The sequence below is a fragment of the Dipodomys merriami genome, unplaced genomic scaffold, assembly GCF_024711535.1.
Source record: "Dipodomys merriami isolate MVZ:Mamm:240054 unplaced genomic scaffold, mDipMer1.0.p SCAF_92, whole genome shotgun sequence".
NCBI classification, from domain to species: domain Eukaryota; kingdom Metazoa; phylum Chordata; class Mammalia; order Rodentia; family Heteromyidae; genus Dipodomys; species Dipodomys merriami.
The window spans coordinates 435,560-456,115 of NW_027206535.1; the positions used below are offsets into that span (position 1 = coordinate 435,560).

At 43.9% G+C, this 20,556-nt stretch overlaps 1 protein-coding gene across 4 annotated transcripts in view; it reads left to right on the top strand.

The window, feature by feature from the left end:
* The first annotated feature begins 126 nt into the window (after positions 1-126).
* Positions 127-20,556, top strand: part of LOC138821453 (regulation of nuclear pre-mRNA domain-containing protein 2) — a 71,000-nt gene continuing 50,570 nt past the window's right edge. Inside the window, exons 1-2 of one of the 4 annotated variants that reach the window (XM_070013681.1) lie at positions 127-312; positions 878-1,394. In XM_070013681.1, the coding sequence (XP_069869782.1) occupies positions 1,190-1,394 (205 nt within the window). In that variant the 5' untranslated portion in view covers positions 127-312; positions 878-1,189. The remainder of the gene's footprint in view (positions 313-877; positions 1,395-20,556) is intronic. The other 3 variants (XM_070013680.1, XM_070013679.1, XM_070013678.1) reach the window with 3 other exon arrangements.

A 20,556-nucleotide genomic window follows, 5' to 3' on the forward strand; every position in this document is an offset into this window, starting at 1 on the left:
TGGCTGGCTGTGAATGCTATCCATCCCAGGATCCTGCGGTACCGCTTAGGGCTCGGCTTAGCGCATGCGCACTTTCTGCGACGCGGCAAGATGGCTGCCGACCATTTTGTACTCTGTCGGTACTCGAGTCGGCGTCGGCAGCGGATGCAGCCACTGGAACTAGCAGGACCCTCTGAGCCAGTGGACAACTGCTGGTGGTAATTTCTTGGCTCAGCTGTGTGAACTGGACCGCTCCCAGACCAGCGACACCCTTGGGAAGCAAAAAGCGGGCGAAACGCTGGAGCCCCACCCGCTAACTCTGCTAACCTGCCTGTACGCCCTCCCATTCCCTGTTGAGTGGTTTTTTTTTTGGGGGGGGGGGGGAGGATCTGCTGCGCAGGCGCATAAATAAAACGCAGTGCCTCCTGGGCCCTCGGGGCTAGAGGACTGCTGCGCGCGCTTCCCAGATCCTCCCGATTGGTCGAACGGCCCGCAATCACGCCTCCTCGGCTCCCAAGGTTGAGGAGGAAGCGGAGGGGCAGGGCTGGTCCACGCGTGCGCAGAATCCTGCTGCTCCTCTTCTATTGCGTTGCAAAAAAATCTTGCTTAGGTCGCCTTGGGCCTGTTCTGTGTTGGGGAATCTAAAAAGGCGAGGGAACGATTCCTGCCACGGAAGGGGCAGTCGGGGGAGTGATAAAAACTTTTTAAGGATATTCACGCCCGCCTTGGCTCCCGCGAGTTGGAGGCTTCGCGGGGGTGAGGAAAGGGCCTTCAGCGTTGAGAGCCGTGTAGAGTATCAAACCCATTTGTTTCGGCGCCAGTAGGTTTTGCAGGTCCTGGGTTGTGTGTGTGTGTGTGTGGTTTTTTTTTTTTTTTTTTAATTTTGTTTTCTGCGCAGATTCTCTCCTGATTACTGACTGGTTTAAACACGACCCCTTCACCATACCGATACACCTCGGGAGCCCGCGCGGCGCCCCTCTTAGGACGTCCGTGCGCCCGCCCGCCCGCGCGCGGAGCCGCCGCCAGCGTGCCGGGCAGCTCGTCTTCCCGAGCGTGCCTCCGGACGAGCCCGGCGCGCGCCCTGTCCCCACCCCCCTGGCCTCCCTCCCCACCGGCGGCTTTCACGCACTCGCACTGATTGTTTTGCCCGCTCCCGCCGCCGCGGCCGCGGCCGCCAGAGGAGCCAGCAGCGCTTGTGCAAACCGGGAAGATGGCGGCCGGCGGTGGCGGAGGCAGCAGTAAGGCCTCCTCCTCGTCGGCCTCTTCGGCTGGGGCTCTGGAGTCCTCGTTGGATCGAAAATTCCAGTCGGTAACCAACACTATGGAATCCATTCAAGGCCTGTCGTCTTGGTGTATCGAAAACAAGAAACACCACAGTACTATCGTCTACCATTGGATGAAGTGGCTCCGGAGATGTGAGTGTGTGTGTGGGGAGGGGGGGGGAGGGTCGGCGGCGGTGTGAGGACTAGAAAGGGGAAACTGAGGAAATGTGGCCCGAAACGTCTGGAGAGGGCCGGGGGCGGGGGGGTTCCCTGACGGATCTCTGTGTTCGGTTGGCGTTGTTCACGTTACCCGAGTGGACCCAAACCCAGGCTCCATTCCTAGCCAGGCTTATTCCCAACTGCAGGGAGCTCATTTCTTGGGTGTTTTTTTTTTTTTAAGCCATTGACTTGGTGTGACCTTGGGCCGTTGGGCCCAGATCCATAGAGCTTTACGGATTTTTTTTTTTTTTCCCAGAGCTTTGTAAGGTTGTGTTGTTGATTTTAATGAATCTCCATGGAAATGGTCGCGTCCGTTTATTTCTTACAGGCCTTGACGTGTTAATGATGTCTGGTTTTTCTGATGGTAGATGAGCCGGAATATGTTGGGCCAGTCTGTGGTTTATTTTTTCCCTGATCTGAAACTTGTGATAATGTAATATAACGAGGGTTTATGTGACTGAATGTCCCTAAAAGTTGTGATGTGTTATTAAAGAGAGACTTAGCTGGATATGAGGTGTGCGTGGATCGGAGGTGACCACCTGCTTTCTCTTTACCTGTGTTTACTACAGTAAAATAGAGGTGTTGATACTAGACATGACTGCAGTAGTGTAGTCAGTATCATGATCAGTACCTTAAAGTGTAAAACGTATGGGACTACGTTTTAGTCCCCTGTAGACACATTTTACAGAACTGAGTTTGAGTTAATAGAGTTTCTTGTGTATCTATCTATCTATCTATCTATCTATCTATCTATCTATCTATCTATCTATCTATCTGTTTTTTGTCTTTATCCTGTGTTAGCCTCCTCCCTGTTAGCCTCCCCTCCCCTTTGCTGCTTTATATGTAGATAAGAAATTCGCTAAAGTATGGTAGTTTGCAAAAGATGTCAAATCGCCGGCCCGGGTGGCTCACACCTGTAATCCTAGCTACTCAGGAGGCTGGGATCTGAGGATGGAGGTTCAAAGTCAGCCTCAGCAGGAAAGTCTGTGAGACTGTTATCTCCAATAAACCACCAGAAAACCGGAAGTGGCGCTGTTATTCAAGTGGTAGAGTGCTAGCCTTGAGCTGTGAAGAGCTGAGGGACAGCGTCCAGGCCTAGAGTTCAAGCCCCATGACCGACAAAAGAAAACCAAAAAAGATGTGAAGTCTAGGAGGAAACATGGAGAAGTCACTGTTGCTTCCTGCTGAGAAGATTCTCTGTGTATTCCCTAACTCCATATATATTATTTGTTTTAGTTTGCTTCCTGTCTGTGGCATGTCATTAGAAAGATCCATCAGCTAGTTATTTCTAGGAAACAGATGGATTAAACTTGCAAAATGATAGGCCCAAATCTTAAAACCATTTGTGTTTAAAGTTAACCTTTGGAGAGTAGTTCTTTGGATCGTTGATTCCTAATGCTAAGAAATACTAAAAAAGACAAGATCTGTATTTGTATTTGCCAGTAAGAGCTCTAATAGTTACTTTCTTATCAAGAGGTAAAATTAGAACTTGTAATATCAAATATGCTAACTAACGGTTATCATTAGACTCTTACATATCATATATCTGTGATGAGCCCAGCCATTACATTATCATAATCTACTAAAAAGTAGAGTTTTAAATCACTGATTAACATTTGGAAACTAGTGCTTAGAAATGACAAGTTGCTAAAGGTAACATAGTAAAATGGTGGGGGAGGGGGACTGTGGCCTGGCTGAAGTGATAGAGCAGCTACTTAGCCCTGAGTCAAAGAAATCCCAGTGTCAAAAAACAAGGTATAGGTAGGATTTGACTTCATCATTAATTTTGTAAGTAATATTGAATGTATACCAGTGGTAGTAAGTAGAGCTAATGCAAGTATAAAAACATATTCTTCATCCTGTTTAAAAAACATTTTTACCAAATTATGCAAGCAGTTTACAATCTCTACCTTTGCACTTGGGTGTTTTAACTCTGTCATTACATAATTTGCAAGAATAAGTTGGTCTCCATATCCTTGCCTACTCATAAGTAACAACCATATATTTTTTTCCACTCAGCCAGAATTTTTATGCCTCTCTTTAGTCAATATATGAAGGTGGTAATATTCCATTTGAAGCTCCTTTTTTTTTTTTTAAGCGTTACTGGGGTATAAATATAAAATAAGGCCTTGCTTGCTAGTCTGCAATTCTACTACTGGGCCACACCCCCAAACCATTGAAATACATTCTATATAGTTTATATAGTTAAATGCTTTTGGCTTTGTAAAACCTGACACCATTTTCCTTGAGGGATGAAATTAAACTTTTGTCATCTAAGGGTAATTTCACTTACATTCAGTGAACACTTGGGGTAAAGTATTTTGAGAAATATCTAGCTGAATGGTGAAGATAGAATAATAGCTCATAGGGGCTGGGAAGATGGTTCAGTGGTAGAGCGCTGGCCTTGCATGCCTGAAGCCCTGGGTTCGATTCCTCAGCACCACATAAGCAAAAAGAAAAAAGCCAGAAGTGGCGCTGTGGCTCAAGTGGTAGAGTTCTAGCCTTGAGCTGAAGAACTGAGGGACAGCACGCAGGCCTAGAGTTCAGGCCCCATGACTGGACCCCCCCCCCAAAAAAAAAGAATAATAGCTCATATATTAGGCTCCTTTTAATTTTATATTTGTATATGATTAGACTTGGTTTGAATTCACTTGCTGAATCTGCTTTAGTTAAAACTGAAGCAGATGTCTTTGACATTACTAACTAGTCTTTCTGTCCATTTATTTTTCTGATTTTGCTTCTTACATTCATTTAGTAATATAGATCTCTATAAATTTAACTAACTGTAGTGGCTATTCTTTTTCTTTCTTTCTTTCTTTTTTTTTTTTTGGTCGGTTGTGGGGCCTGAACTCCGTCTGGGCTCTGTCCCTCAGCTCTTCAGCTCAAAGCTAGCACTCTATCACTTGACCCACAGTGCCACTTCTAGGTTTTTCTTTTTATACTGTACTGAGGAATCGAACCCAGGGCCTCATGCATACAAGGCAACAACTCTACCAGTAAGCTACCTTCATAGCCCTGTGTCTATTCTTTTATCATATGTTGTCTCGGTTGCTTTTTGTTTGTTTGTTTTCTTATTTATCTGTCTGCCCACATGCTTCCTAAGTATTCTCTACTGCTGAGCTGTATTCTTAGTCCTCAGATTTTTTTCATTTTATCATTCAATTTCATAATTGCAATAAAAGGCTCATTCATAGTAAATAATGGAAATGGGTTATAGTTAGTTTATTCAGACTTCTTTTAATTTGCTTGAGTATAGTATTCATTATATTTTGAATTTTTTATTAGCTTCTATTGTGCAAAGGGATTTCATTTTCACATATCCATATATGTGTACAACCTTGATCAAGTTCATTCTCTGTCACTCTCCCTCATCACTCTCCCCTTGATTACTATTGCTTTTTAAAATGATCTTCCTGTAATATAAGCATATCATTTCTTTGCTTTATATCTGATGATACAGTGTTGCAACAGGGTTAATTTGTGAACTTCTTTTACTATGGTTTAGAAAAGCATATGTCATCTGCTTTGCCTCTCTTAGACTTTTTAAAGATCCTGTTGCCTTCTCATCTTTTTTTTTTTGCCAGTCCTGAGGCTTGGACTCAGGGTCTGGGCGCTGTCCCTCAGTTTCTTTTGCTGAAGGCTAGTGCTCTACCACTTGAGCCACAGTGCCACTTCTGGCGTTTACTGTGTGTGGTATTGAGGAATCCCCCAGGGCTTCATGCATGGTAGGCAAGCACTCTACCACTAAGCACATTCCCAGTCCTCATCATTTATTTTTATTTATTTATTTTTTATTTTTATTTTTTTGCTGGTCCTGGGGCTTGAACTATCAGTGTGGGCACTGTCCCTGAGCCTCTTTGTGCTCAGGCTATCAGTCTACCACTTGAGCCACAGTGTTACTTCTGGCTTTTTCTGAGTAGTTTATTAGCGAAAAGAATGTCTCGTACGTTTCTGTCCAGGTTGGCTTTGAACCATGATCCTCAGCTCTGAACCTCCTCTATAGCTAGGATTATAGACATGAGCCACTGGTACCTGGCTCTTCTCATCATTTAGATGTAAGCTCAGATATTACTCCCTCAGAAGGGCTTCCCTCATCACCTTCCAGGCTGTATAATCTTTTTTTTTTTTTTGCTGGATGTGGGGCCTGAACTCTGGGCCTGGGCTCTGTCCCTCAGCTCTTCAGCTAGAGGCTAGCGCTCTACCACTTGAGCCACAGCGCCACTTCCAGCTTTTTCTGCTTATATGGTGCTGAGGAATCGAACCCAGGGCCTCATGCATGCAAAGCATGCACTCTGCCACTGAGCCACCTTCCCAGCCCAAGGCTGTATAATCTTATTTTCATTATGTAAAATTACTTTATTTATTTGCTACATCTTTATTTGATAACAGCAATGTTTTGTTTGCTGTTGTATCCCCAAGCAACTAGAACGGCACTTGCGATATAACAAGCTATTAGTAAATATTTGCCAACACAATGTTGTGAAATAGTTAATCAAAAACCTTAAAAGCCTAGCCCCGGTGGCTCACGCCTGTAATCCTAGCTACTCAGGAGGCTGAGATCTGAGGATCTCTGTTCAAAGCCAGCCTGGGCAGGAAAGTCTGAGAGACTCTTATCTCCAATAAACCACTAGAAAACCAGAAGTGGCACTGAAGCTCAAGCAGTAGAGCGTTCGATTTGAGCTGAAGAGCTGAGGCACAGCTCACAGGCCCAGAGTTCAAGCCCCACAACCAACAAAAACAAAAAACCTTGAGCCCAGTTTAGTCACACATGCCTGTAGCCCTATCACTTAGGAGGCTGAGGTAGGAAGATAGTGAGTTAGAAGCTGGCCTGGGCTACACAGTGAGACATTTTCAAGAAAGCAATGGGCTGGCCAGGCCCAGGTGGCTCATACCTTTAATCCTAGAAACTCAGCAGGCTGAGATCTGAGGATTGCAGTATAAAGCTAGCCCTGGCAGGAAAGCTGGTGAGACACTTATCTCTAATTATCCAGCAAAAAGGTGGAAGTGAAGGGTTAGAGCACTAGCCTTGAGCAAAAGAGCTCAGTGATAGGACCCAGGGATAAGCCCCATGATTGATTTAAAAAACAAAAGAAACCCTGAAGATAATGTTTATATTTTAGCACAGGACCTCAAACAAAACAAAACATTCAAATTATCTACTGTTCGTGTAAAAGATAGTCTTAAGATCCTGAATAGTAACACATAAACAAAAAGTTAATCAAAAATAATTACACCAAAATTTTGTTCCGAGTACAGTGGTGAAAATTACATTCTAGTAAGTGAAAGATGAACTAGACCTGCCTTTGTAGTGTAATTAACAGGTGCTCTATAGAAGGATAAAATAGAAAATGCTGGGGCTAGGAAGGTGGCTCAGTGGTAAAGTGCTTGCCTCGAGTGCATGAGGCCCTAGGTTCAGTTCCTCAGCACCACATAAGCAGAAAAGGCCAGAAGTGGCGCTGTGGCTCAAGTGGTAGAGCGCTCGCCTTGAGCTGAAGAGCTGAGGGACAGCGCCCAGGCCCAGAGTTCAGGTCCCACAACCAACCAAAAAAAAAAAAAATGCTGTGTGTTTGATGTTTCATTCTGGCTTCCTCCTTCCCTCTTTTCCCTCTTCTTTTCTCCCTCACTCTTTCGTTCTACTAGAACTAGAACCCAAGAGCCTTGTGCCTTTGCTTAGCTTTCTTGCTTATACATGGCATTCTACTACTTAAGTTATGCCTTCAATCTGCCACTTAAATTTCTTTAGGAAAGGTAGAAGGGTAACTGACAACCAATTGTAGAGCACAAAAATATATTCATATTTTCCTATTTTTGAAACTAATTTTGTGTTCAAAAATAGAAAAGTAAGGTTGGGTGCCAGTAGCTCACGCTTGTAATCCTAGCAACTCAGGAGGCTGAGATATGAGGATCTTGGTTCAAAGCCAGCCCAGGCAGGAAAGTCCACGAGACTCTTATCTCCAGTAAACCACCAGAAAATCGGAAGTGGCGCAGAGGCTCAAGTGGTAGAGTGTTAGCCTTGAGCTGAAAAGTTGAGACAGCGCCCAGGCCCAGAGTTCAAGCACCACGACCAACAAAAATAAATAAATAAATAAATAAAGTAGTGGGTAAGGAGGCACTTGCCTGTAATTCCAGCAATCAGGATCCTGAGGCAGGAGGATCTAGTTTAAGACTAGTAAGTTTGAGGCCAGCAAAAAACCCAAAACAGCCAGGCATTGGGAAAATAAAGTCCATGGACAGCACCCATATCCTGAGGTTCAAGCCCCAGGACACAAACATACACACATTCACACACACACAAAATGGGTGGGTGCTAGTGGTTTAAGCTTGTAATCCTAGCAACTTGGAAGTCTAAGATCTGTACAATTATAGTTTGAAACCAGACTGGGCTTACCAGACCCCATTTCAATCAATAGTTGGTTCTGATGGTGCACTTTTGTCATCCCAGCTACATGGGAAGCTGAGATTGAGGAAGATTATGGTTCCAGGCTAACTTGTATAGAAGAGCCTCTGGGACTCCATCCAACTCGATATAGAGTTTAATGGTGTGTATCTGTCATCTTGGTTATGATGTAAAATAGTTGGATCTCAGTACAGGCATGAGCCAGGGCAAAAAGTGAGACTACCTCAAAAATAACCTGGGGGTGGGGGCATGGCCTAACTAGCAGGAGAGCTTTTAGTTCAAACTCCCGGTATTGGGGGGCTGGGAATGTGGCTTAGTGGTAGAGTGCTTGCGTAGTATTCATGAAGCCCTGGGTTCAGTTCCTCATACCACATAAACAAAAAGCTGGAAGTGGTGCTGTGGATCAAGTGGTAGAGTGCTAGCCTTGAGCAAAAGAAGCTTAGATTCAGTGCCCAGGCCCAGAGTTCAAGCCCCAGGACTAGCAAAAGAAAGAAACAAACAAACAAAAACAGTACTGGGGGGGGGATTATGTAAAAGTAAAAGTAATGATATTACCTTCTACTTTTCCTTTCTACTCATCACACTTTTTCTTCTCTCTCTCTCTCTTTTTTTTTGGTCGGTTGTGCGGACTTGAACTCTGGGCACTGTCCCTCAGCTCTTCAGCTCAAGACTAGCATTCTACCACTTGAGCCACAGCACCGCTTCTGGCTTTTTCTGTTTATGTGGTGCTGAGGAATTGAACCCAGGGCCTCATTCATGCTAGGCAAGCGCTCTACCACCGAGCCACCTTCTCAGCCCCTCTCTCCCTCCCCTCGCTTTTTCTTGGGTGCTAGTCCATCCTGGAGCTTGACTACAGGGTGTAGGCGCTGTCCCTGAGCTTCCTTTTTTCTGGGCTAATGTTCTGCCCCTTGGCTGGTGGTGGTGGTGGTGGTGGTGGTGGTGGTGGTGGTGGTGGTGGTGGTGGTGGTGGTGGTGGTGGTGTGTGTGTGTGTGTGCACGCACATGCTTAATTGGAGATAAGAGTCTCACAGATTTTCTTCTCTGGCTGGCTTTGAACTGTGATCCTAGATTCAACTTCCTGAATAGCTAAAGTTACAAGAAAAGCCTCAGTGCTTGCCTACTCTTTCCTTTTTTTTTTTTTTGGTCAGTCGTGGGGCTTGCACCCTGGGTCTGGGCGCTGTCCCTGAGCTCTTCAGCTCAAGGCAAGCTCTCTACCACTTGAGCTACAGTACCACTTCTGGTTTTCTGGAGGTTTATTGGAGATAAGAGTCTCCTGGAGTTTCCTGCCCAGGCTGGCTTTGAGCGGTGATCCTCAGATCCCAGCCTCCTGAGTAGCCAGTATTATAGGTGTGAGCCACCAGCGCCCCGCTCTTTCCTTTTCTTTTTCATTCTTTTCTTTCTTTTTTGGTGCCAGTACTGGGGCTTGAACTTTGCACCTCATACTTTTACTTGGCTGCTTTGTTCAGGGCTGGTTCTTTGTCACTTTAGACACATCTCTACTTGCAGTTTTTTGCTGGTTAATTAAAGATGAGTCTCTCACAGACTTTACTCCTGGGACTGGCTTTGAACCATGATCTTCAGATCTCAGCGTCCTAAGTAACTAGGATTACAGGCTAAGTCACTAGCACCTGACTCCTCATCATTCTTCTTCAGCAGTTATCAACTCAGTTTTTCCATTTATCCTCCCTATTTCTTCTCTTATTAGTTTGAAGTTAAGTTGTACTTTTTTGATCAATAGTAATGGTTTTGCAGTTTGGATCTCAAGATCCTTAAGTAGATCATAAAATGTATATATATATTTTTTTAGTCGCTTGTGGGGCTTGAACTCTGGGCCTGGGCATTGCCCCTCTTGAGCCATAGCACCACTTCTAGTTTTCTGGTGGTTTATTGGATATAAGCGTCTCACGGACTTTCCTGCCCAGGTTGGCTTTGAACCTCGATCCTCGGATCTCAGCCTCTTTAGTAGCTAGGATTACAGGCATGAGCCACGGGTGCCCAGCAAAACAGTATTTTATAGCTAATTTATTTTCAGTGCTTATTTTGGGCCAAATACTATCCTAAGCAAATTTATACATATTAATTAAATCCTCAGAATGACTCTTTAAATCAGAATTATTGACTTCCATTTTACATATGAGAACATAGAAGCACCCAGAAGTTAAATAACTTATGGTTAAAAAAATAACATAGTTATAATGCCAACAAATAGTGTAGCCAGGATGCCAAGGTTTTTTTTTTTTTTTTTTTTTTTTTCCAGTTGTGGGGCACTGTAACAGTTGAGCCACAGCTCCATTTGGTTTTTGGGTAGTTAATTGGAGATAAGAGTTTCACAGGGACTTTTCTGCCTGGGCTGGCTTCTAACCACAATCCTCAGATCTCAGCTTCCTGAGTAACTAGGTGTGAGGCACCTGGTTAGGATGCCAAGATTTAAACCCAGTTATTGCTTTTTTTTTTTTTTTTTTTTTTTTTTTTTTTTTTGGTGCTAGACAGGGCCCGGGCACTGTCCCTGAGCTTCTTTTGCTCAAAGCTAGCACTCTACTGCTTGAGCCACAGGGCTACTTCCAGCGTTTTATGTATATGCAGTATGAAGAATCAAACCCAGGGCTTTGTGCATGCTGGGCAAGCACTCTACCACTAAGCCACATTCCCAGCCCATGGACTTTTTTTTTTTTTTTTTTTTGGTCAAGGGGCTTGAACTCATAGCCTGGGTGTTGCCCTTGAGCTCTTTGGCTCAAGGTGGTTTAAGCCATAATGTCACTTCCCATTTTCTGGTGGTTAACTGAAGATAAGAATCTCCCAGACTTTCCTATCTGGGCCAGCTTTGAACTGGGATATTCAGATCTCAGCCTCCTGAGTAGCTAGGATTGATTACAGGTGTGAACCACCAGTACCTGGCTTACAATGCAGAAACTTTTAATAACTTGCATATTTAGTCATGCTAAAGCTACACAGAGGGCTGGGAAAGTGGCTCAATGGTAGAGTGCTTGCCTTGCATGCATGAGGCCCTGGGTTCAATTCCTCAGCACAAGCCAGAAGTGGCGCTGTGGCTCAAGTGGTAGAGAGCTAACCTTGAACTGAAGAGCTGAGGGACAGTGCTCAGGCCCAGAGTTCATGCCCACAACCGACAAAAAAAAAAAAAAAAAAAAAGTTCATTTAAAAAACAAAAGCTACACAGAGTAACTAGAATGTTGATTTAAATATTTCCAGTGTTTTTTTTTGGGGGGGGTCCGGTTGTGGGGCCTGAACTCTGGGCCTGGGTGCTGTCCCTCAGCTCTTCAGCTCAAGGCTAGCACTCTACCACTTGAGCCACAGTGCCACTTCCAGCTTTTTCCTTTTGGGTTATGTGGTGCTGAGGAATCGAACCCAGGGCCTCATGCATGCAAGGCAAGCGCTCTACCACTGAGCCACCTTCCCAGCCCTATTTCTAGTGTTTTAAATTGGCATATAAAATTATACATATTTATGGTATGTTGTGTGTGTGTGTATGTGTATACGTATGTGTGGTGGTGGGGTGCCCATGCACCAGTACTGGTACTTAATACTGGTACTTGCACTAAGGTTCGCACTTGGCTTTTTTGCTCAAAGTCTGTGCTCTTATAATTTCACCCACACCTCTGCATAGGCCTGAGCTTCCAGGCCCTCAGCCTATGCGATTTTTTGTTGTTGTTGTTGTTGATCAGTGGGGCCTGAACTCTGGGCCTGGGCGCTGTCCCTCAGCTCTTCAGCTCAAGGCTAGCGCTCTACCACTTGAGCCACAGCGCCACTTCTGGCCTTTTCTGCTTATGTGGTGTTGAGGAATCAAACCCAGGGTTTCATGCATGTAAGGCAAGCACTCTACCACTGAGCCATCTTCCCAGCCCCGTGTGATGTTTTGATACATACATACATTGTATAAAGTTTAAATCAAATATTTAACCTTTCTCTATAGGGAGTAATGAAATTTAAAATCTTTTGTGGCTTTTATATTTTTCCCCCAGTGTGCTAATTTGATATTCTGATAGGCATTTGTTTGGTTTTGCTTAATAAAAGAGAAAGCAATTTGAGAAAATTTAAGCTGACTACTAGAAGAAAACTCTAAATGTGAAGCTAACTTAGGCTAAAAATATACAATTTTGGCCGGGTGCTGGCATGAGCCACTAGCGCTCAGCTCTTTTAACGGTTTCTTTGTAATCTATCCTGTTTAGTAGATCTGTTGGGTTAGACTTGGAGTATATGAATACTACCATAGACACAAACTATTTGATGGAACTAGGATTTGAACCCATTCCAGTCTTGGTTGGCTTACTTGGCTCTAGCCCTACTTTTGGCTCTTTATTTTGGAGATGAAATGCATGGACTTTTCTACCCTAGCTGGCTTCAGACTGCAATCCTATGTACTTCAGCCTCCTGAATAGCTAGAATTATAGGAATGAACCACCAGGGCCTATCTTTTGGCATAAAGCTTTCCAACAAAGCTTTCATATAACATCTGTACAAATGAGCCACAGATATGCTAGAGTCAGATAATGACTTTTGAGTGTTGATGATTGTGCTGTAGTTTGGAGATGGGATTTTGCTATGCTGCCCATGCTGACTTTACACCACTCCTGAACTATATTTCGGCCTCTCCAGTAGCTGGGATTATGAGCATATACCATTGTGCTAATTCCCAAGATGAATTGCACTTTTAAGTACTTAGTTTGCGTTTAGTTGTTTCAGCAAATATTTGTTTTCAATTTTTAAGATGTTTATAAAGCTTATATTGGTAAAAGCAACACATAGTTTGTTTGTTTTTTTTTTTTTTCCTGGTTATGGGTCTTGAACTCTGGGCCTGGGCATTGCCCCTCAGCTCCTCAGCTCGCATTCTACTACTTTGAGCTACAGCTCCACTTTCAATTTTCTGGTGGCTATTTGGAGATAAGAGTCTCACAGACTTTCCTGCCCAGGCTGATTTTGAACCACAATCCTCAGATCTCAGCCTCCTTAGGAGTAAAGATTATAGGTGTGAGCCACCAGCACTCAGCTTTAACTGCAGGCTTTTTTGTTTGTTTTTTTTTTTTATTTTTATTTTAAACATTAGTTTTGTTGTTATTGTTGCTGTTGGTCATGGGGCTCGAACTCTGGGCTTGGGCGCTGTCCCTGCGCTCTTCAGCTCAAGGCGGAGTGCTCTACCGCTTGAGCCACAGTGCCACTTCTGGTTTTCTGGTGGTAGTTAATTGGAAATGAGAGTCGCATGGACTTTCCTGCCCGGGCTGGGTTTGATGATCCTCAGATCTCAGCCTCCTGAGTAGCTAGGATTATAGGTGTGAGCCACAGCGCCCGGCTTAACATTAGTTGTTTTTAAAATTTCAGGTATCTGCCAGGTGCTGGTGCTTCAAGACTATAATCCTAGCAGCTACTCAGGAGGTTGAGACCTGAGGATTGTGGTTTGAAGGTAGCCAGGACAGAAAAGTCTGTTAGACTTTAATCTCCAATTAATCACCAAAAAAAGCTTAAGTGGAACTTTAGCTCAAGTAATAGAGTGCTAGTCTTGACCAAAAAAGTACAGGGACAGGGCTGGGAAAGTAGCTCAGTGGTAGAGCACTTGCCTTGCATGCCAGAGGCCCTGGGTTCGATTCCTCAGCACCACATAAGCAAAAAGAAAAAAGCCGGAAGTCGTGCTGTGGCTCAAGTGGTAGAGTGCTAGCCTTGAGCTGAAGAGCTGAGGGACAGCGCCCAGGCCCAGAGTTCAGGCCCTGCAAGCGGACCCAAAAAAAAAAAAAAAAAAAAAAAGTACAGGGACAGCACTGAGACCTTGAGTTCAAACTTGACAACTGGCTGAAAAAAAAAAAAATCAAGTGTAAATCTGGCTCTAGCGGCTCACGCCTGTAATCCTAGCTGCTCAGGAAGCTGAGATCTGAGGATTGCAGTTCAAAGCCAGCCCAGGCAGGAAAGGCCATGAAACGCTTATCTCTAATAAACCACGAGAAAACAGGAAGTGGTGCTGTGGCTCAAGTGGTAAGGGCTAGCCTTGAGCTGAAGAGCTGAGGTTAGTGCCCAAGCCCAGAGTTCAAGCCCTGCAACCGACCAAAAAAAAAAAAAAATCATGTCTCAGAACTAAGGGTATATGAAATTTTTAATTCATAGGAGCTCAAAGACCCTAGTAGCCCAAGAACTTAATACTGTGCGCAAACTAGCTGCACTTTCACATCTCTTAAGGAAACAAAAAGTGGTTGTTTGGAATAATGTTTTCACCCTACAGATTTTAATGATAGTGCAGTTAGGAAATGCACATCTTGTACAGAACGTAGTAGAATTTAGCTATTCCTTTTGTGAGAAAGGCAACAATTCCATCTTTTGTTTTAAACATTAAAGCTTTTCTAGATAAGATAAACACAGGTTTTAAAAATATCTCATTTTGCTGAGTGCTGGGTTTATGCCTGTAATCCAAGCTGTTCAGAAGATTGATATCTGGGGTTCTGACTCAAATGTTAAAGTACCATCCTTGAGTGAAAAAGCTAAGGGATATTGCCCAGGCCCCTGTATTGGCACAAAACAAACAATGTTCTGTTTTTTGGAGAAGGTTTAATTCTGGGGTGTAAACTCGGGATGTCATACTTGCTAGACTGGAATTATACCACTGAGCTTCTTCTGGCTTGAACTCAGGGCTTCATGCTCTTGCTTGGCTTTTTTCTGCTCCTTCCTTCCTTCCTTTTTTTTTGCAAGGTCTCCTAGATGGCTTTGCTTTTTTTTTTTTTTTTTTGTCATGGGGCTTGAACTCAGGGCCTGGGTGCTGTTTCAGACTCTTCAGCTCAAGGCAAGCATTCTACCACTTGAGCCTCAGTGCCACTTCTGGTTTTCTGGTGGTTTATTGGAGATAAGAGTCTCACAGACTTGCCGGGTGCTGGTGGCTCACACCTGTAATCCTAGCTACTCAGGAGGCTGAAATCTGAGGATCGCAGTTCAAAGCCAGCCCGGGCAGGAGAGACCGTGAGACTTCTATCTCCAATAAACCACCAGAAAACCGGAAGTGGCGCTGTAGCTCAAGTGGTAGAGCACTCGCTTTGAGCTGAAGAGCTGAGGGACAGCGCCCAGGCCCAGAGTTCAAGCCCCACGACCGACCAAAAAAAAAAAAAAAGAGTCTCACAGACTTTCCTACCTGGGCTGGCTTTGAATCGTGATCTCAGCCTCTTGAGTAGCTAGGATTACAAGTGTGAGCCACCAGCCCCTGGTACCTTTGCTTGATAATATAGAATTATTAAGTTTCTATCCTGCACATATCCAGTTGTTACTTAACAGTGCATATTGTTCAGAGGTTTCTGTGCAATTTTTTTTTTTTGGCTAGCCCTGAGGCTTGACCTCAGGGCCTGAGCACCATCCCTGAGCTTCTTTTTGCTCAAGACTAGCACTCTACCACTTGAGCCACAGGGCCACTTTCAGCTTTTTCTGTTTATGTGGAGCTGAGGAATTGAGCCCAGGGCTTTGTATATGCTAGGCAAGCACTCTACAACTAAGCCATATTCCCAGCTTCCATGCAATTTTATTAACCAATCTTGACTATGTAGACCAGGCTGAGCTTGAACTCATAATCTTCCTGCCTTAACTGCTTGAGTGCTGTGCTATGATTGTAGGTGTGAACCACCATACGCAATATAACCATTAGATGTTTCTTATTTGTGAAGTCATAAGCCTACAAGTTGTGTTTTTTCAAAATACTGCCGTTAATATAATCACAATCATTTTATAAACTACATGTTATAAAGCTTAGATTTTGTTAAGATAGTATCTCAATGAAGATGAACCTTCAAACTATATGAATCTAGTTATGTGAAAACTTTCCCTGATATCTCTCTCTTTAACATCTTGTCATCTCCTAAAATGCTGTTCCCCTCTCTGATAATCCTTACTAAGAATCAACTCTTCCCCCCCCCCCCCCTTCCCATATCATTCTTTTTTTTTTTTTCTTTTGGTCTGGGCTGGAACTGGGGCTTGAACTTGGCTTGGGCCCTGTCCCTGAGCTCTTCAGCTCAAGGCGAGCACTCTGCCACTTGAGCCACAGCGCCACTTCTGGTTTTCTGGTAGCTTATTGGAGATAAGAGTCTCATGGACTTTCCTGCCTAACTGGCTTTGAACCATGATCCTCAGATCTCAGCCTCCTCCTCCTCCTCCTCTTCCTCTTCTTCCTTTTCTTCCTCTTCTTCCTCTTCTTCCTCCTCCTCTTTCTCCTCCTCCTCCTCCTCCTCCAAGCCTCCTAGGATTGCAGGCGTGAGCCACTGGGACCTGGCTCATTCTTTTATTATATACCCTATTCTATTCTATTCTATCTTATTTTGTTTATTTTATTTTATTTATTTATTTTTATTTTTTGCCAGTCCTGGGGTTTGAACTCAGGGCCTGGGCACTGTCCTTGAGCCTCTTTGTGCTCAAGGCTAGCATTCTACCACTTGAGCCGCAGCGCCACTTCTGGCCTTTTCTGATTATGTGGTACTGGGGAATCGAACCCAGAGATTCATGCATGCTAGCCAAGCACTAGTGCTACCACTAAGCCACATTCCCAGCCCCTATTTTGTTTATTTTAATTTAATTTTATGTATACTAGGATTTGAACTCAGGGCTTAATGTTTGCTAGGCAGAAGCTCTACTACTTGAGCCATGCCTCAGCCCTTTTTTGTTTTAATTATTTTTCTGGATAGGAATTCTTGCATTTCACCTGAGATGAGGCCTAACTCTGTGCCTCTGACTGCACCTTATCTATGCTTTCTGTGTGGCTGGGATTCAGGCATGGGTAACCACACTTGGTTACTGTTATATCATTTTAAATGCAACGTCAATATAAATTTTATACTATTTCATGTAGGTCTGTTTGCTTAAACTTTAAATTCTTCTGATTAGTCCTGCATATCCTCCATAAAAAGCACAAGTGGTTCACACTTGTAATTCTAGCTGAGATCTGAGGATCACAGTTTGAAGCTAGCCCAGGCAAGAAAGTCCATGACAGCTCGGTGACACTCTTATCTCCAGTTAACCACCAACAAAAAAGCTGGAAGTGGAGCTGTGGAAGTGACAGAGCTCTTATCTTAGCAAAAAAGTTCAGAGACAGGACCCAGGCCCCTGAGTTGAAGCCCCAGGACGGCCCCCCCAAAAAAAAGGTTAATTCAAAACAGTGAATATGAATTTCGTTTAGCCTTATTAAACAGAGACCATAATTTGGAAACTATTTTGACATTTCCAGTACCTGTTGATATAGCAACATCTTATGGTTTCAGAAATTCTGAAATTTAAAAATCTCTTATGGTGAGGCTGGGAAGGTGGCTCAGTGGTAGAGTGCTTGCCTTATATGCATGAGGCCCTGGGTTTGATTCCTTTGTACTACATAAGCAGAAAAAGTCGGAAGTAGTGCTGTGGCACAAGTGGTAGAGCACTAGGCTTGAGCTGAAGAGCTGAGGGACAGCGCCCAGGCCCAGAGTTCAAGCCCCACAACTGACACAACAAACAAACAAACAAACCTCTTATGGTTGGGTTATTGTGCTAATATGAAAATGCATCTCAAGGGATTTAAAAGAGATAGCAATATCTGTGTTACTGTATTAAAAAAAAAAAGGAAACAAATTTTTGAAATTTGAAATTGTAAGTTCTGCACGGGGACACCTCCTCCCTTTTGCCTAAGTTTCCACCGGTATCTGTTACCTAGGTAACTCGCTGCCCTGGAAGCAGTCACCTTCCCCTCCTACTAGGTCACTCCCTGGGCCACCTCTGGTCACATGCCTCCCATCTGACCTTAGGAGGGTCCCTGACCCTGAGGTCACATCCAGATCTAGTGTGGCCACACCTTTCCCCCCCACCTGCCCACACCTCTTCCTGTCCCTGGCCTAGAGAAGTTCTGGCCCAGAGGTGGGTCACCCCTCTTCCTCCCCCCTGCCTTTCCTTTTTCAGCCATGCTTCTCCACCATGCATGGCAGGGGCAGCAGTTCGGTAAATTAACTTCTTTTCCTGCCTGAATAGCTGGTGGTGTTCTCTTCATCGGCTACCTAATGAAACAGACCTACCAATTTAATATACCTTACAGAAATTGGATCAATACCAAATTATCTTGTTGGGGGGAGGGGAGGAGAAAATTGTGAGTTTGAGAACATCCTAGGTTACATAGTGAGACTTATGTCTCCAAAGAAAACAGTTTTATTTAAATTCCTAATAACTTGTTTCAGTCTTTTTTGTATATGTGTGTGTGTGTGTGTGTGTGTAGGCGTGTGCTCGCGCACACGAGTGCACACATACATGTGCATTTGGGTACTGGGGCTTGAACTCAGGGCCTAGGGGTTGTCCCTGAGTATTTTATTTTTTATTGTGAAAATACTGTACTGAGGGGTTACAATTACATGGGTAAGATAATGAGTATATTTTTATCAAGCATTGTAGCCTCTTCCTTTGTTTCCCCTACCCATCCCTTCCCATCCTCTTCCCCCCCCTCCCCCACCCTGAGTATTTTTGCTTAAGGCTAGTACTCTACCTCTGAACCACAGCTTCATTTCTGGATTAATTGGAGATAAGAAGCTAACAGACTTTACTGCTGAAGCTGCCTTTGAATGTGGATTCTCAGATTAGCCACCTGATGAGATAGTTTTGTGCTGGTTCTGGGGCTTGAACTCAGAGCCTCTGTTCTTGCTTGGCTTTTTGCCTTATGGCTGGTATTCTACCACTTGAGCCATATCTTTCCTTTTGGCTTTATGCTGATTTAATTGGAGATAAGAGTCTTCATAACTTTTCTGCCCAGGTTGACTTACAACCTCCATTCTCAGACCTTTGGTTCCCAAGTAGCTAAGATTACAGGCCTGAGCCACCAGCAAAATTTAAAGAAATTTTTTGTATTTCATATTGGAAGATCATTTTCAATGTTTAAAAATATTCAAAGGGATGGGAATGTGGCTTAGTGTTAGAGTGCTTGCCTCGCATGCATGAAGCCCTGGGTTTGATTCCTTTGTAACACATACACAGAAAAAGCCAAAAGTGATGCTGTGGCTTAAGTGGTAGAGTGCTAACCTTGTGCAAAAACAAGCTCAGGGACAGTGCCTGGGCCCAGAGTTCAAGCCGAGAACTGGAAAACAAACAAACAAACAAACAAACTTGATAATAAATGAACAGCTACTTGGGAGGTTGAAATGGAAAGATCATTTGAGCCCAGGAGTTTGAATGCAATCTAGCAATATGCTGAGATCTTACAAAAAAACTAAACTGTGCATGGTAGCACACATATCTCTAATTCTAGCACTTGGAAGCTGAGGCAGGAGAATTTCAAGTTTGAGGCCAACTTGAACTGCAAAAGGAATTCCAGGCCAGGAACTGAGTGCATCATAGCTCAAGTGGTAGATCAAAAAAGTAAAGTGATTTAACAAAATGAATAATAGGATGCTGAAATATGTTGGGGCTGGGGGGGAGGGGGATGGGCAGTGAGAAAAGGAGCACACAAATGGAAGGAAGAAAACAAATATATGATATTCAATGTACATTATATTCAGGGTACATTATAAAAATAGAGCTATGTAACTTGAGGGTAAGGATGGGATGGGGAAAGAACGGGGAGAAAGATGGAAGGGGTGACATTGACCAAGAAGCATTGCATCAAATAAAAACAAATACTACACATAAATATTATTTCAGTATAAATCATTAGCTGCCACTGGCTTGGCTGCTTCTTTGGCTTTGGTCCTTATGCACCAGACATCCTTACAGTTGTGTGTAATGTAGCTAGTTGGGTTGGATTTGGATTTAATATCTTTTTGCTGTTTTTAACCATCTCAAGGGCTGGGAAGGTGGCTTTGTGGTAGAGTGTTTGCTTTACATGCATGAGACCCTGGGCTCAATTGCTTAGTACCACATAAACAGAAAAGGCTGGGAGTGGTACTGTGGCTCAAGTGGTAGAGCACTAGTCTTGAGCTGATGAGTCAGGGACAGCGCCCAGGCCCAGAGTTCAAGCCTCATGACCTACCAAAAAAAATTTTTTTTTCAAGTGCTTTTTTTTTTTTTTTTCCTCCAAGACTGGGACTCAAACTCAGTATCTGACACTTTTGCTCATTGCTGGTTCTCTACCACTTGAGCCACACCTCCAACCCCTTCAAATGCTTTTCTGTTCAATTCAAGATTGTATTCTTTTCTTGGCTAATTTAGGAAAGATGTTCCTAATTGGAGGCTTAGTCTTCTGTTTCCCCCAGGGGTTCTAAAATGTTTGTTCCTGGAGTGCATATTCTTGTCATTTTTTTTCCTTTTTCCCTTTTTCTTTCTCCTCTTTTCCCTTTTTTGTAAGCATGGGGTGGGAGGGCAGTGTATCTTTGAACACCAGGCTTTGTAAGCTATGTCTCCCAGCCCTCTCAGTCTTTTAGCTAAGAGGTGACAGTAGCTTACCTGTAATCCTAGCTGCTCAGGAGGCTGAGACCTGCAAGATTGTACTTTGAAGCCAGCCTGAGCAGAAGAAAGCCTTGCTGGAGGCGTGGCTCAAGTGGTAGAACACAGTGGTCCAAAATAGAAGTAAGTGCCAGACCCCTGAGTTCAAGCCACAGTAGAAACATAAGAAAGGAGAAGTTGGGCTGGGAAGTTGGCTCAGTGGTAGAGCGCTTGCCTTGCATGCATGAGGCCCTGGGTTCGATTCCTCAGCACCACATAAGCAGAAAAAAAAAAAAAAAGCTGGAAGTGGTGCTGTGGCTCAAGTAGTAGAGTACTAGCCTTGAGCTGAGGAAAGTGCCCAGGCCC